Here is an 18,757-nt window from a genome sequence, read left to right on the forward strand (position 1 = left end):
ATGTAAGCAAAGAGCAAAATATGCTATTCCTAGTACATACTGTTTAAATTATGTAACGTCCTATAATTGACATTTTTCTCTGAATTAAACGGTAACAAGATTTGGTTAAGCACAAAAATCTTAGATGGCATTCAATATTTAGAGATTTTTTTTATTTATGCATGGTATGTTCTGGTATAGGTAACAGGTATGTTCTGTAGAAATGTCTCAAAATTATTTTTATATCTCGTTTGAGAACCTATATATCATGTACTATGTTTTGATTTGATACTTTAGTGTGAAAATCACCTGAAACGTGAAATAGGACAGTGAAAAAACCATCAGAGAATTACGTTGTTGAAAAACGAGTAGGCACCAATGAAAGAAGTTTATAGATAAAACTATATAAAAAGATAGAGAAAACATAGATATTCCTTAATAAGACATTTTTGCCACAGCCTTGGCAGTTGATTCTTGAAAATTTCTCCCTGATTTTTTTCTACTTCTTCATTCTACCTGCTTACGGATTACAGAGTAGACGAAATTATCCATACGAATGAATGGTAGCTCTTTGAGAAAGCGATCACTTATCATGAGTTCTTAATAAGGATCCCATGAGCTGACTCAATAATTGCTCAATGTGAGTAAAGGAAATTTTCAGCAAAGCGAAAAACGTGAGGGCAGTTGAAGACAGCTATGTTTCATTATAATCAAGCAAATGGGGCTAATTGCAATTCAGCCTTCGCATCTGTCTTACTCCCAACGGCTAATGAATAAGCGGAAAATTATTTTCTAAGTCATTGAGTCCTTTTCGAGATCTTCACCTGCCTCATTAATCCACTTGCCAGTTGGGCAAACGAGGGATTATATTTTTCGAAACTGGTCTTTCTCGGGAGAGGCATTTCCAAGCTAATTTCGCCCCGTCCTACGCTTTGAAGCGCGGGAGGTACCTTTTGTACTAACTCCGCGGAGACGACTTTTTTATGGTCTAGAATTTGCGTTGCGACCGCATCCGTGGGAAGTGTTTACGAGCAATCCATTCCAATTTTAAGTAAAGTGCCCCATAAAAGTTTTGCGACCTTTCTTCCACTTGTAAATGAATCCTTTCTTGAGAAAAAGTTTTCCTCGTGAAATTCATCGCGGCTAATAAACGTAGAGGTCTCATTTCAATGCATAGATATCTGCGATTTATGTGGAAAAGATACCTCCAATCACAGAGTAGCGCGCAACATTATTCTATACTGTGTAACACTCCAAATTTCTGCAACGTTTCTCATGATTTTGCATTTTATACGACTGTTGAGCAAACCTAATCCGGAATCAATTTTTCTGTGGGAGTCTCAGTGATGCACCAATATCAACAAATGAAATCACAACCTGTTCTCCGGCTGAGTTGCGTGCTTAGAAATGTTTAAAGGAGGTTGAATTTATGATTTATTTTTTCAATTTTTTAGCCCCAAAAATCACATACGTTACCCTTAAGAGAAACAACTGGGTATGGTATTACTACATACTAGTTACGTAGTAGCATGATTCGCTATTAAGTAGGAGTTGCATGCTCAAATTTCTAAAAGAAATATTTTGAGTTCAGTATATTTTTCAATCCAAAAAACCAATTTTCGATACATAATTACTGTTTATTGTCGGAAATAGTGCTGTAATGCGTTGAAAAGTTGTTTCATACCATTGAAGTTTTACTACAATGTTAATAAGTCTTGGAAAGAACACGTTCCTAAATTGGAGCCACACACATGATAAATAGGAGCTACAACGAGGTATTATATTTTTATAGCCCACTAAAACTTCAAAAATTACAACATAAGAATAGTGAAGACTAGTTTACCCTCGGTAGAAATTTAGTACCTAGATGACCTCGAAGGTAGTTTAAAGACCCATCGTCTACCTAGCTGGCGAAGATCTCATGGAAACTCTCTCCTATTCGTTAATTCTTGGCCTTTCCGAATGGAAAAAAACTTGGCACTCCACGATGGAGGAAAATGTCTCACCGATGACCATTTTGGATCATTAATTACAAAAAATACACCGCATGGCATTGAGGGGGGTAATAGACCACGGTCGTCGGTCGCCGACGAGACGTGAATGAATACGCAATGACATTAGCACCACAAAAGGGCGAGCGTTATTACGGATGCAACTTAGCCACTTCTTGGATGCATAATGGCATCACGGGACATTGGAACGTTAGCGGGACGAGCGAACAATTTACTATGCTAATTTCTTTGCGTGCTTCCCATACGTATTCCTCCCGGGCGATGCATGACTAAAAAGAAAGAGAAAAACAGCAGCACCGTTTCTAATGGTCAAGAAAGTCCCGGCAAGAGACAGGGTCAGGCGTCTCTTTCAAAATTTCTCTCCACCTTTGGTGCGGGCGTAAGAATTCATTTACATCTGCATACCACGCCGCACGCTGCCATAATAGGCGAGTGGACATCAACCGTAAGCCAAAAGAACAAGAAAAAGTTAAAAATAATGTTCCTTTCTACCTCTGGTGCATATGAAAAAATTCATCTACATCTCCACACTACCCCGCAAGCTGCCTTGACGGGCGTGTGGCGGAAGGCGTAAGAAAGATCACCAGGCATGAAAAAGGAAAAATAAAAATAAAACGTTTGTACTGAGTCTCGCATGGCATTTCCATAATTACTCGGGGAAAAGACAAATTTCCACACCAATGCGTTTGGCAAAATTTAACCCCCTCCGGTTTCTGAAAGAATTTCAAGCAATTTATTTGTGAAAACTGTATATTTTGACCACTTTGTGATAAATATGAAAATTGAAGGATTGAGAAGTGAGCTCCGATAATACTGTCAAGTTGTGTGAGAGAGACCTTAAATAATTCTAGTGTCGTTCATGACTGCACTTCGTTACTCCATAGATACGCGATAATGATGAACGCACGAATGTTACTGCAGAGGATTCTCCATTCGGCCTCTACATACGATATCACCCACTGCGGATTTCAATGGGCTTATTAAAGTCGCCACTTGCGCCGCTAATTATCAGAGCGATTCAAATTTCTCGGAGAAATAACCTATAATTTGGGTTGTTCATCGAAAGTTAGGTTCCCTCTTCCTTCGGTTTGGCCGGCGAGGACTTAACTTTAACGCCATGGAAACCGGAGGACTTTCATTAAATGTCCATTCTATTCCTCGCGATTGTTAACATTATATTGCAAATATTGAGAACATATGGATAGCTCTCCACTCACTGAAGCGCGGAAGGCATTCTTGAAAACCGATTAAAGTGCGCTCAAAGTGGTAACTAAATCAACTTTCTATGGGATGGACTGGTGCCTCCTCCTCTTATTCCCTTTGGATGAACTCTCTCGTTTCAATTTTAACCTTCACAGGTCATTTTCGTCGAACCGAGACATAAATATTCACGCAAAGTGAAGTTCGTTCGGCAACAGAGAGCTCCATTCGAGATCCAAGAGTGACTTCCATCGTAATCACAGAAGGAAATGGGCCACCGAATCGGATTACAAGCATGAAAAAATTCCTTTAGACTGATTCTACATGTCTATTGAACTCTCGGCGTTGGCTTTCTCAAAACCAATTTTGAGGGATACATTTGTGTTTTCAAAGATTACTCTATGCTCTTTCATTCCATTGCTTCTATATCAGATCAATAGTTTTATCTGGTGGCTTTTTATTTGTTATAAACAATTAATAGGAAGCGCATATATTGCCACGTTGGAATTAGTAGGTGCTTCTACTTTTTTTTAAATTGATAAAAATTAAAGCATCTTTCATCTCAGAAATGGCTTTTTGCCAACATTTCATTCATGCTGAAAAAATATCGAAGTTTAATTGCGAGGAACCAGATAAGTATAATAACTCATGGTGCAATTAGAGTTTACAACCGTGACTCATACAACCGCGCAGTAATAAATTGTTCCAAAAAGGAGCTGTTTAGCCTTAGCTTTGAGAAGAGATTCAAATGGAAAACGCGATATGGCCTTGTGTTCCTGATCATAATATATCGGTATCAGATGGTGGGATCCTTTTAGAGCATAAAGCCTGAATCACAATCATTTACCGCCACATAATTCATGCTAACAGTTCCCTCGTATTTCTAAAAATATTAAAGAACTTGTTGCTACCAAACGGGAATGTGGATCCATACATTTGATGAAATAATCACTCTACCTGCACTATCCTCAAAAATTTCATTTTCATCATCTTATGTCGTCATATTTCAATTGATAATAATATACTTTGGGATAAAATTTAAAATTCGTTATTTTTCGAAATGGTAGTTTTTGTTGTTGCTTGTTATCGGCTTTATAATCGATTTTTTTCTTAGTTATCGCGAGCAAAAATTTGTGAAGGTGTCATGAGCATATGTTCTTTTGGAACCTTATTTCATCTCAATATTTGAGCATGAAATTTAAATAAGAATCGAAATTTGAAAATTTGGGTGTACAGTTTCAGATTAGTAGGGTGCAATCAAGGAAGCTCCGATTAAATGCATTCTCTGGGTTTGAAAGTATCGCAGCAAGCGCGGATTCTAGGCTTTACCAAAAAAAAGAGGTATCGCACTCTATCTAGGTGTTTCCCGGTGAATTTAAATCGTTAACCGAATTTTTAAACGTTTTTCCTCCCATCCCATCAGCGGGGTTTAATTTAGAAGCAATTAATGAGCGCTGATTATTCATGAGGTCACGGCAATACGTTCGCGGCGGTTGAACACACGGAGAGAGAGAGAAGAGAGAGAGGGAGGACGTGCAATCAGCCGAAAACGGGCCTGGATGCACCCCGATTCGGTTAGGTTTTCCTTTCAGCCCACGGACGGCGTGATTCCATCCAATTAGCTGACGCGCACATCGATAGTAAACCTGTTTATCGATCAAGGGAGGTATAGCCGAAGGATTCGCCTTTTTTTTCGACAACGTCGGTAAAAATTGACTGCCTCACTCCTCGACGAGGAAATGGGTGTCTGCGATGGACAGAACCTATTCCCGCAGGGATGCAAACTGCATGGAATGAAGGCGAGGGGGGAAATAGCAGAAGCGGATATCGAACAGGGAGCGGTAGACAAGTGGGGGTGAGTCGAGGATTCACTGATGCGGTCGGAGTCCGGCCAGCCACGTGCCCGCTATTCAAGTGTCGCATTCCAAGTTAGTGAACCCGAATGCAGGAGATTGATTCGTAACATGGTGGTTTTGGACGTCAAATTGACCAAAGCTTTAAGGAAGAAAAAATAATTATGCACACCAAGGATGGAATTCACCACGAAAAGACATGTGGCTTAGCCGGGATTCGAACGCGGATCTAATTATTCTTCGGAAAAACCCAGCCTAAGATTCAACATGGGAGAATGTGGCTTGGTAGTCCAACGAAAGTCACACCTGACCGTTAGGCCCAGCGCACACGGTGTGACTGTTTTACAACTATCGTTGCAAACCAGTTGCGCGCGCAACTGTTTTGCAACTGTTTTGCAACTGTTACGATCTCAAACCAGTCTGAAACCAGTCACATGCAACCGTGGACCCGCGGTTGCAGTTGCATTGCAGACTTCAGTTGCACTAGACCACGTGGTGTTTTGGTGGTATTTCGACGGCCGTATAGTGTCGATCTCAAAATTAATGATCAAGAACTCAACATGAAGCTCGTTGGAGCAGTAGAGAAGCATGAAGTCCTAAACAAACACAAACTATCTAACGTCTTTGGTATTGATAATAGTTCACAACGTCTTCTTCGCCTGACTCTGTGGTAGTAAGCGCTGACGGCCAAGGCAAGGGCTAAAAAACAACACGTACCGCACTAAATAAACACTTCACTGATTGCACAATGGATGAAACTGATTTACAACCAGCCCTTTGTCATTACACCCGTGTGCGGACAGAAGTTTTGTTTCAGTTGCAAACTGGTTGCAGACGCAACTCATTCCCTACTGTGGTTACAAAATAGTCGCTCCGTTTGCGTTGGGTCATCGATTACACCACTAAGCCATCTTCTCCCAAGGCGAATCTCAGGTTGGATTTTACCGCACAAAAATTTGACGTCTCAAGTGCACAATATGGCACTATGGGAGATAAAGGTCGAGCAAATCCGACCGGCAATCGGAATATTCGCGTTTGAATCCCGGCTAAACCAAATTTTTTTATGACTAATGTCATCATTGGTGTATATAACTTGCAACCAAGCACGTGACCGCGCACGAAGTTACTTGTTTCATGCAGTAGTTTGAAATAAATATTCACTTGAAATCGAGGACTTTTTGAATATTTTTTAAGAAGCAACCGCTGTGTAGCCAATCTCCAGCACTTTAATTTGAGGAAATCGTGTGAAAACCGGGAGGATGTGGTTGGCACTGAACGGAATGGGGAATTCCACTGAAAATGGATGATTATGCAATAAGAAAGTACCCTCCACGCAAAAAATTATAGTGAAAGCAGTTTTTCTCTAACTTGCGTATTATTTGCAAAATTCCACTTTTAATATCGTATAGTAATCTTGCGCTTCAAACGACCCATCGCCATGTTGGCTGAACGTGACGTCAGAGTCCAGTAAACAAAACGTTAACGTGGTGCCAGTAGACTGTTTGCCCCAGTGTTAGAATAATCTATGTATCTCTCAGAAATTTTTTTCTCACTACAATTTATTTTTTCATAGCAAAACATGTTCATTTATCATTAGTCAACGTGAAATATTTATACTGAATAATAGGGTAGTTTCCTTCATCAAAGAAAACGAAAGGCATTGATTGCGACTCGTTACCCACCATTAGTGTATTCATAATACACAAATTATTTGGTTTTTGAAATACCGGTGTAGACGAATGGCAAGGGTCAAATTTTATCCTCATTTGAAAAAGGCCAGATTAGCACCCATGCGATTCCACTCCACGTGACGTCACAGGGACCTAGTTTCTACACGAGAGGATAGGAGTTATGCATCGTCAGAGGCTACCAATGCATGCATGAGGCACAGAGCTCAGGGAAACATGTCTTAATAATCACCTATTAAAACTGGCTAAGGTCGGAAAGTTTTCTTCGCTTGATAAGGTATTAATAAAACTTTTTTAAGCCATGCGCTACCAGACAGGAAGGTACTCAGCTACCCGTTAGCATCCTGCGTCCTATCAGCGGTCAGAGCCTCGATCAAGGTCACCTACAAGGCGGGAGGGGGAACCAGAAATGTGTCGCACGGACTTTTACCCTTCATTCCTACTTACGCGTCGCGTTTTCGCGCGCTTGAAATTTTTCACTTTTCATTTGATCGCGAAAAATAGATATCGTCATTTAAAAATCTAAAAACGTGAAATATGTACTCCAGGAGTAATAATCTTTCGATTTAGGTAATAAAAAAATAATAGGAAACCACCCTATTGACAGGTTTGAAGAATGTGTGCATACTGGAAGATGCAGCAAAGTCTTAACATAAAGCGCTTATTAATTTTTCACCCTCCTCATCAACGGCGATTTCTACTGTATAAGATTATTGTTCTCACTTCACGTTCTGGTGTCACCTTAGCCCTAACCATGCAAATGCTCAAATATATTTTCACTTAACCAATCCAACTGCTGAATCAACGATTGTCTCTCTTCCACACCTTAGGAATGCTAAGCAAATCGGCGTCATGCATATTCCGTTTTCTTTCTTCAAAACGCTGACTTCACATATTCTAATATTCACCCAGTACACATTAAAAGCAATGAGTAAGTGACAGTAGTTAAATGAGATACAAAACGAGCTCTAGATTACTATCGAACGAGATAGTTATTTAATTTATCTTACGTTACAATTTCCCGGTTTCTCAACACCGCGAAATCTTCATTGCCGGAGAAGAAATAAGTGACCATGAATTAATCTACCTTCAAAATGTTCCTAGAATGCGCCTTCACGAAGTCGGAGTCAGCCATCGCGCAATACGTGTATCTAAAAGTCTTTAAAAGCATTCGCAACTGTTTTTGACACACCCTTAATGTTATGAATCAGTATCGTCGTAGCTGTTTTTTATGGTCGTTACTGTTTGTAATTGCCATGGAGCGAAGCTGCTTACTCACACTCTGACGTCACAGGACGTTTTTGTAGCGCGAAAGAATTTAGTGATTTTCGCGAATCTTGAACCTCTGTAGTAACAAGAATATTGAGAATTATGAAGTCATATTTTGCAAACCATAATAACGTCTACTTAATTATCGATACATATAAAAAAATAGCTATTTTAATTTTATGAGAGCACCCCAATCCGATTGATTGATTCCGATTGGCTGCAACACGATCGAAATTTGTTGCCTATGAATATTTTCACTCCAAAGATGATACGTGCCCTCCAAGTGAGCCGTCGGAGTAAAATATTCCAAACACAACAAATCCGGCAGAATTAATAACCAATAGAAAACAACCATTCGAAATTTAAATCGACCGGGATAACTCCCGTAAGTGTCCCTATAGGAATACTTGCATCTTAATATGGCATTTGCCTTTTTTAAATCTACTCCGAATTGGTCACACCAATGTTAATGATTTAATTCCATGAGGGCTTTGAAATCTTCGCGACGAGTAGTTTTTTGCATCCCTACGATTTAGTGTTTACTAACGTGTGCTTGATGTATTCCAACAGCGTCTCTGATCCCGTCCAGCAAGGCTATTTTATACCTACATCCGAATTTTGGCTCCAATCCGGATTACGTCACATATTTACACTAACACGAGTATATTTTCAGAAGTTCAATAAGAGAGTGCCTTCAGATCGCAAATCCAAGCTCACTTCCACAGAATCTGTTCATTTCCATCGTTCTAGTATTACCGGGTCCACCCACGGTGCTGACTTTGCGGGGTCACCTGCCATTCGCAAATGTACGAAATTCCACAGAGAAAAAAATATTCGTGTTTACCGGGATTCAAACCCGAATCCCTCGATTTCCGACCGAGCGCTTTAGCCTGATGAGCTACCGAGACGTCAGTCCCCTCCGCAATTCGAGAGATGCGGGTTCGAATCCCGGACAGGGAGAATGATCTTTCCCCTATGTGGAATTCCGCACATTCCATTCGTGTTCTCGTCACTGCTTCAAAGAATAAATTTCTCATTGCACGATTCATTTGGAGATCCATCAGCTCTCTAAACGTTGTCACTTTCATTCGTCAATACAAAATGAACGCTTGGAGGCTTCATGATGATCGCCTTCAACGTGAAGCATCCCTCAGGGCGGGAGTAGTGACTATGCATCGAAAACAAAAAGTAGGCGACAGAAATTTCCAAAGTGAAATGGAGCTATTCTTTTCCACTAAAATTGTCGAAGTTAACAGTAATTATTTTAACGAAATGTTAATTTAAATCAACAACATTTAGTGTTGAAGTTTATAAATAAGTAAAGGGTTGTCAAGGGTAAGAAAAAGTTGTTGACTAGTTACCAGTGCAGTTGAATCAATATAACATGAAGCCCCTTAACGACCACTCATTCATTCATTCATTCACGTATACAAATGTTTGGGGTGAACGAGACGAGATACGGCAAAAAGTCTAATGAAGACCCCCTCTAAAATTGTCTGAAACCCCAGGAAAAATTATGAAAACACTAAATTTACAATTATTTATCCGTCTATTCATATAAAATTGAGTGTATGAGGATTAGTTCAAAAAATGGCCACCAAATTCCAATGGCGGCGCGGCAGTCATACAAACGAACTATCATAGTAACATATTTGTTTATGCAAACAAGAGGAGCTAAATTGGGAAAGAAGATAAAAATGAAACGAAAAACTGATAAATATAAGGTAGGAAATTAAGAAAGTAATAATTGAAGTGTCTATTTCTTTGCGTCTTCTTTCCGCAAGAACAAACATCTGTTTAAATCAAAGCGCATTCAAATGAAAAGCGGAGAAATGTAAGGTAAGTAATTAGTTGTTGTTTTTGGTATATTGCATCGAGAGTGTGGTGGTTATTAATTTCAAAGTTAACAAGTGCTCTAAATGCCATATTAGAAATATGATTCGTGCTGTTGACTATAGTTCGTATCTTGTTGGCGATACACGATTGTAGTAGAAAGACTTTTAAACAAGTCTTACATAATATAGGTTGGTAAAAATGATTATATTATCGTGTTTTGTGATGGTGATAACTTTTTATTTTTGTTTGCGTTCTTTTTTCCGTTAATTTCCTTTTTAATGTACAATGTTATCCGTGAGCTGCAGGAGTGAATAGGCAGTGAATAATACAATATGGAAGATAAGTGCAAATAAAGGTATTTCTTATTCATTTATTTGTCTTGCGTTAATCACGTTTCCTTGAGTGACTAAGTTATTCAACTGTGAAAATTATCGAAATCTTGACATTCACAATGTCTTGTAAACCAAAGGCTGTGATCCGTTACTCACTCCGTTCTCACCAGAGTTATTGCGCATTGCGTTTTGGATATTAAAGCTGAGATATTTGTGTATCCCGATTCATTAAAACTTTAAATAGAGGCATTTCTGAAGTGAAATCATTCACGATCACGATAAATAATATTTCGATAAAATTCGTTATACTAGCCCCAATTCATGCTAAGGCGCATTTGTTTCTAGATATTGATATTCAGTCCCAACGTAATTCGCTTACGAAGGGGAACAGCTGTTACATCTTATTCGTATATCAAGAATTTGGTTGTTTTGTGGAAAATAATTAATAAACGTGTTTTTCATTGTAATTCGTAAAGTCGTTATGTTATGATATTACGTATGCATTGGGTGTTACAGTGGAACGTGGTCTCAACGTTTTTTGTATTTGAATTGAATAAGTTAGAGAAACTCGTAGAAATTTATTTTACTTTTTTAGCCCCTCAGAAAAACGTTTCTCTTTATAAATATTTACATTCACATTGTAGCCTACGTACCATGCGCTCGTTTTACGTGAAAGTGGAAATATTGCTTATACCTAAGTTAGCCAGCTTAAAAGTAAACGATCCTTAAGTAACAAGTAGCAAACAAAAAGTGTAAGACCTCCCACAGTGAGCATAACAGGCCGAAGGCCTTTTTCGGGGGGGCCTAGGGGGGGCAGAGCCCCCCCAGCGAGCTAAGCGAGTAAATAAGTTAAAGACATGATGAGAGAGTAGTGTTGAGAGAGCAATCTAGAGGACTCTGAGTTAAAAGAGACAACAACATCGTGTATAATTAAGAAGAATAATTGAGTTACAATAAAAATCAATATTATATCTCGACTAAGGCACTTGAGCGGAATGACTCGACTGGTCATTACTCATTTTAGCGATACCGCATTATTTCCGAATCCATGGAAGTCGCCGCAAGTTGAAAGGAAGAAATGAGGACTCATGGCGAACTCGGAAGAATAAACTGCCCAACTCAATTCACACCATCTCAGTAATAAATCGTGCTCCGAAAAAAAACACCAAGTCGGACACGCTCTGGCAAATAGAGAGGAGATCTATTTCTCTCGCTAGCTCCACGCTTCAAAACTTCCCATTAATTTTACCCATCTCTCCGGAAGCATAGTAGGAAAATGCACTGCATGAGAGGTACTTCCGATGGGGATATCCATGACTAGGGCAAAGAAAAAAGTGATATAACCGTCATCGGCCAAGAAGATGCACGGAGGAGGAAATTGTGTTAGTTACGCCAGAGTCAAGACTACTTAGAGAGCGCCTGGATTCAACTCAAACACGCCTCCAGGCGGATGAGTGCGATCGGTGCTGAGATTAATTAACACTAGAATGCCGAAGGGTCTCATTTTGATACCCTACGCGAACATTTTTTAAAAAGCTGGCCTTTAAAGATTGCTGTAGAATGAAATATTTCGTAACTTTTAATCATTTTTAAGGCTCAATAAGACGACAGTGTTAGGGATACCCCTCTCTCTTTTTTCCGGCATAAAAAAATCAAATTTACCTTGAATGCCGGAGGGTGTCAGTTTGACACCCAGTATATTTGATCATTTCTTCGTTCGGTTTAGGTGCTTCGCGGATGCAGTTTGATTATTACTAGCCAAATTAGTATTTTAGAATAATATATTACCTTCATGATTGTTTATGTTTTGCATAATTTCAATAAATATCAGCTGTTTATAATTTTTTCGAAAATTTATTAGCTCGTGAGATAAGTATATTCCGCTCTATTTGCGAATGATTTTCCTTCAAACCAACCAAATTTTACCGCGACGACACTTATGTTTTTATACACTACACACTTTTATATATACTACACACGACGACACACAAAGAACATTATTTTTTTGAAAATATTAAGGAACAAAAAACAAATATTACAATGAAGATGATGCTTTAACACTAGCGACGTAGAAAAAATTATCTGCAACATAACACTGCTATAAGAACATGGGTGTCATAATGACACCATCCCGGCATTCTTGGGGTATTCCAATTTCCCGGTATGCTAGTGTTAAGCCTGAATCACACGAACATTTTTCCCGTCCCTCAGAGTGGCAGATCGAGCGACAGGTTTTCAAAGGCCAAAAGAGTGATCACTCGACCTATCGCTTTCTGAATCACTTGTTAATTCCCACTGTCCCTTTGGCATCGCTTAGGTATACCGTACCTCTCTGTATTTACTTACAACTGTCTCTCAATTAAAAACCAAGCGTGTCGTTACAGTCGCTGTCCGTGCGTTCTGATTGGATGAAAGACGGTATGAGCGACTATTTCATCGACGGAAAGAGAGACGTGCCGAGTGATGTAAAAAGGGATGTAATTTCCATCCCTGAGGCAATCGCTGAAAAATCACTGCGTGAAACGGTCATTTTCCTGACATCATTGGACCGGTCTCTGGAGATATCGGTCGTGAAGGACCAAAAAATGATGGTGTTATTCAGACTTTACTTACGCCGGAGTTAAGACTTGGAGAGCACTTGGAGTCAACTCAAATACGCCTCTAGGCGGATCGTGGTGGCTGGGATTAATTAGATGGCGCCGCATCCAAGGAAATGAACTTGGAAACGCCCGAGATAACTCATCATCATAATCGTCCTTGGCTGCGCCTGGTAACCCGCTTCTGTAAATACACGGCCCCACAGCTTCCCAGGAGATACTGGAGTCTTGGTTGGCCGGGCAAGTTTTTGGGACGGGAACTCAAACAAAAATGCCGGAATATATAAGGAGTAACGTAAGATGGGGCTAGTTTGACTTTGGGGGGGGGGTTGGGGAAGGGGTTGGCGAGGAGGGAAGGCGGAAAGACCCCCGATTATACTTTCGCGGGGGGGGGGGGGGGGGGGGCGGGGTTTGGAGAGGAAGGGTACATCACCATCATTCTTTCGCCGTCTTTGTCTCCGTCAAGGTTTTTATTCATGAAGGGAGGCGAGGGAGGGTTGGCAGAAGCAAGCAACTCGAGCGAAGAGGAAATCCGGGGCGTCGCTGAATGTTTAAACATTCTTCCGCAAACGTTATGCCACGAGACTCATTCGGAAGATTATGGGAGCCAAGATCTAACAGGCGTCTGCGAAGAAATGATACATTGGCACAAGATCTGACGGGTGAAGCTGAAAGATATAGATGTGGCATGCGCCGTAGACTGGAGGCGTTTGAGATGTGTGTGTGAGGGGAATTGTGAGGAAGACGCAATTGAGATGCAGCGAAATATGAGGTAAAAGACATGGAGGGTACTGAAAAGGGAAAAATATAAAGAGTAAAGAAAAAACTGACATTTATTTTAAATTTGTCAACTAGCTTCCGAGAGGGTCATTACGTAAAACAGTAAGGGAAAGGCTAGTGAAGAGCCTGATCTGGAGTGTAGTGCTTTACGGCGCGATAATATGGACATTTGGGAAGGAGTACAAGAGAAGACTGGAAGCATTCGGGTAAAAGGTCTGGAGAAGAATGGTGAAGTTGAAGTGGACGGTTAGGAAGAGGAACGACGAAGTGCTGGACATGGTGTGTGAGGAGACGCAGCTTCTAGATGAGATACGGAGGAGACAGACATTATAGATGGATCGAGTACTAAACGGGGAGTGGATTTTTTTTAAGTATACCGGGACTAGCCGCGGTTATAACTTTTACGGAGTCACCCGCAATGCACCAATTGAGCGAAAATTCATTCAAAAGTCATTCGCCTTGACCGGGATTCGAACCCGGATCACTCGATTTCCGGCCGAGTACTTTAGCCAGTTAAGGAGGAGGAGCCGGGGAGTGGATGTCGAAAACAGTATTAGAGGGTAGAATATTCGGTACAAAAAGGAGAGGAAGGAAGATAATAGGATTTTCAGATAGATGGAGTACACCTTACTGTGAGCTGAAGAGGCAAGTCCATGAAGGGACTGCAAGAATACTTCTTGAGTAATCGTTGGAAACCTAACCCAATCGGTGGAATACTTACTTTAATAATAATATGGTATCAATTAAGAAATGCTGAGTAGATGAATGCTCATACAGTATATTCCGGTCTTAGAGATACCGAATATTTGGAGCATACTACCAAGCGCCACCACACTCTCCAATAATCAGTGATTTGCAGCAAGTTATTATCGGATATAAATGCGGCCTGACTGGAACTCAAACCCAGAAATTTCCAAATGCCGATCGGATGCTCTATCACGCAGCTTAAATCTAAAAAACCTATTCTCTACCCTCCTCTCCTTCATTTATTCAGCGTTTTCACTCGAGAACTGTTTTCAAAATCCCCTCCCCGCTAACTACTCTCTCCATCCATACTTCGTAATAACATCTAGAAGCTGCTTCTCCTAACCCACCACGTCCAGCACTTCGTCGTTCCACCTCTCCGTCCACCTCACTTTCTTCGTTCCTCTCCACACCCACGTTTCGAATGCCTTCAGTCTTCTCTCTTCCTCCTTTCTAAGTGTACATGTTTCCGCACCGCAACGCGTTACTCTCCAAATCAGACTCTTCACATGAATGAGAAAATATAAGTGCGGTTGTATTTCGACCGAGGAAATCGGCAGGTGGTGGGCACTGCATACCATCCCATCTCGCGAGTGTTAGAGCAGCAGATGTGGAATCTCCTCCAGAGGCATTCTAAAATATTCACGCCAGCTTTCCCACTACTCGGCCGCGCAGCGAAACACATGGGCCCATCCACTCCTCAGCATTCGCTTACCAGCACATAAATCGGGTATGAAATCACTTGGATGTGGAGTCTTCTTCAGACAATATGCGCGTTCGAGTTCGTTCTTCATGTATATTACGATTTCACACATATCTTGTAAAATAAGAATTCATGTCCCAAGGACGAATATAAAATTTACTTTATTATAAAAGGAAATATATTTAATTATAATTAGAAAATGTAGATGCAACAATATCAACTATTAAATGGGAGGAAATATTAATAATTAGTCGACTATTCTTATATTTATCACACAACGAGGAAAATCGTTGTGATCCTTGTTCAAAGATAAATTATAACTAAAATAAATTGATCTCGAACCCTTCAAGTTTTGACAGTGCATGACATACCTCATTGGTTTCAAATCTGAACTAAGGGAAATTCTTTGAATTGGTTCACCAGAGCACTAGTTTAGGTACATCCGCAGCCCCCCAATGTTACTTAGTGGCAGCCAGTTTTTTCCATTACCTATGCTATTTCAAAACGCTTCTGAACTTTTAAGCTGTTTCTTCAAACACCACCACACTACAGAGTCATAAACGGTTTTGGAAAGAAATTGGTTCCACAATAGGGTAGTTTCCTTCATCAAAGAAAACGAAAGGCATTGATTGCGACTCGTTACCCACCATTAGTGTATTCATAATACACAAATTATTTGGTTTTTGAAATACCGGTTTAGACGAATGGCAAGGGTCAAATTTTATCCTCATTTGAAAAAGGCCAGATTGGCGCCCATGCGATTCCACTCCACGTGACGTCACAGGGACCTAGTTTCTACACGAGAGGATAGGAGTTATACAGTTTTCTTCGTTTGATAAGGTATTAATAAACCTTTTTTAAGACAAGCGCTACCAGCCAGCAAGGTACTCAGCTACCCGCTAGCATCCTGCGTCCTATCAGCGCTCAGAGCCTCGATCAAGGTCACCTCACAAGGCGGGAGGGGGAACCAGAAATGCGTCGCACGGACTTTTTCCCATCATTCCTACTTACGCGTCGCGTTTTCACGCGCTTGAAATTTTTCACTTTTCATTTAATCGCTAAAAATAGATATTTTCATTTTAAAATCTAAAAGCGTGAAATACGTACTCCAGGAGTAATAATCTTTCGATTTAGGCAATAAAAAAATAATAGGAAACCACCCTATTGAAAGTGAGATTGATTCAACTTAATCTTTATACTTTCACGAAAAGCAGCAGGACTTCCATAAATTTCCTCGCTTTACCGTTATCCTTTAAATAAAATTCGAAACTCCCATCCGCTTTCAGATGTTTGATTCAAATAGAGCCATTTAATCAAATAAACAAGATCATGAATCGCGTGAATCATATTTTTCTCGACAACGAGAAATACACTTCAACCACGCTGAGAAGCACTCCTATTTGATGCGAAGTTTTCAAAGTGTCACTCCTTTACTCCAGGAGGCGGAAACTACTATTGTCAGTAGATGGCAAAGTTTAGTCGTCTGAGGAATACACTAGAATTGCCACGAAAATGCACTTAGAGTGAATCGCGTTATATACTCCAGATAAACCTGGAAAGGGAGAAATCAGCATTCTAATGATAAAAATTGAGTGGGGCGACCCATCTTTCGAGGGATGAAAGTTGAAAGCGAGTGCGCTTACCTTATCCAGTCGGAGGCACCCTTTGGATTCGGGCCTCGTGAGGACTATGCAGCCGTTCTCCGCGGTCCCTCCGATCTCTGCTCCCTCTATTGGGGACGTCCCGGAACCTTTCCTGCAACCGAAGGGCAATTCCCCGTCCTCAACACCGTCCACCAGCTCGTTGGCATTGTTGCATTGTTTATCGCTATGGCCGCCACCCGCCATCTTGCTTGCCTCTCCGTCAGCCATCATGGCGGCATCACCGTCGGCCATGTTGTTCACCTCACCGTCCACCATCTTGCCTATGTTCCTCAACCCTTTAAGTCCTTCCTCCTCCGGCTCACCCTCGCCCTCCACCTCGGCCGATCCCTTCTCGTCCATGACTGTGGGGGCGGAAGATGGACGGTGCGGTTTCTCCTTCCGAGTGAACTTATATTACACTGCTTTTGTCCTCCTTCTCTCGAGGATTGGACCAAGACTGGTGGCACCCTACTCGGACTCAGGGAAGCGGGCAGATGGCTCCGGCAGCACCCGGAGTTGGCGTCCATGCAAGGGACACTGGGTCCCTGGAAAAAAGTAACACAAACAATAACTATCATATTTATTTTCTTCTTGGCATCCTTTTTTTAATTCTAATAAAAATGAAATAGGTCCTTTCAAATAAAAAACATATGTGCCGGCACTTTGGAAATTTATTTCCCATTTTCAAGGCTTATTATTTTTTTTAAATGAAATGCACACGAAATGTTTTGAATTTTTTAAATTTTAAATGAATTTGTTAAAATTACATATTTGATGTTTTTGCAATACAAAATTGATTTTTAATGCTAGATCAGCTTTTGTACTTATTACATCTCTCATTTGATCATAGAATAAGCCTTGAAAATGGAAATAAATTCTGAAACTTAGTCACATATATTTTTTATATAAAAGGACCTACGCATCAAGACTTAATATTTATAAAACAATAATGAGCGTAAGAGAATTCTCGAGGTGTGTTTACACGATTCATTTACCCGCGCGGATACATGTGTCAACACATTCACCATCAAAATTGCACCGTTTAAATACTTAAAAAAGCGGAAATACACGAATAATTGCCCAATAAATAGCTCCTAATCAAATTTCGTGCATCCCCGAGTATTTGTTCCAGCCACTAACTTGCACCGGTAAGTACATCTAGCAAACACAGTTTAAAGGCATCTTAGAGCTGAGTTGATCTGATCTTTCCCCACTTCACGATTACATTTCCGCCGATACTAATGCCAATTATGGCAATTTTATTCTGCCTGGTGCGAGAAGACTTTTTCCTTATAATTGGCTTGGATTTCCACACACCCTATCTTTATCAGAATAGGAAATATCCACTTGTCATGTTTATCAAAGTTTTTCATAATAATCTCCCTCACATTCTTCTGGGAATTTATAATCATAGAACACAGGTATAACCATATTTATAAAGGTAAAAAAAACGCCAATTTGCGAAATTTATATCTAATAGAGGAGGCCAATATTTCAGTATACCGCACATGTTATGGTCAAAGGCTTGAACTTCTCTAGCCTTGTGCAATAGGAAGATGGCACGTGGCCATTATTTTTCCAGCAAAATGGCTACTCAGTTCTCGAACATTCTTTGAAAATTAATATTAGCTCCATCCATGTATAACATACTAGCAGGTCGCCCGGCATTGCTCGGGAAGGATAGTTCCCGGAGAAGTGGGAAAATTTGACTCCCCCCCCTCCCCCCCATTCACCCAATGATTGACTCAAAATTGAAGAAAGACGGTGAGCGGATGACGCTGAACAGTAAACAATAGATACGACGATTTCCGCGCACCGCTCACAGCATCATCTTACACCCCGCTTCACAACATTGATCGCTATGTGCACGCACCTGCATAGATCTAAATCGTCGAGTGAACTCCAGCAAAAATATTTGCACTGAGAAGATCAATAGATGAGTGTAGTATCCTTTGAGTTACGTTTTCCCTTTTATTTACGTCAATTGGTGTGCCTACCCGGCAGGATGTCCGACCTCAGAAGTTTTATGACGTGACGTAACAAATTATAATGAGGGAATGACGCAAAAGATGCGTCGGGTACAACTAAAAGTAGCACTATGGAATTTGGGAGCATGACATG

The 18,757-nt window shown here is 40.5% G+C and overlaps 1 protein-coding gene across 2 annotated transcripts in view; it reads right to left on the bottom strand.

Moving 5' to 3' along the window:
* LOC124154553 (cGMP-specific 3',5'-cyclic phosphodiesterase-like) overlaps window positions 1-18,757 on the bottom strand; it is a 304,329-nt gene that overhangs the window by 131,046 nt on the left and 154,526 nt on the right. For both annotated transcript variants that reach the window (XM_046528364.1, XM_046528363.1), the window contains exon 4: window positions 16,637-17,181. In XM_046528364.1, coding sequence (XP_046384320.1) covers window positions 16,637-16,996 — 360 coding nt within the window. In that variant the 5' untranslated portion in view covers window positions 16,997-17,181. The remainder of the gene's footprint in view (window positions 1-16,636; window positions 17,182-18,757) is intronic.

Source organism: Ischnura elegans, chromosome 2 (genome assembly GCF_921293095.1).
Source record: "Ischnura elegans chromosome 2, ioIscEleg1.1, whole genome shotgun sequence".
NCBI lineage: Eukaryota > Metazoa > Arthropoda > Insecta > Odonata > Coenagrionidae > Ischnura > Ischnura elegans.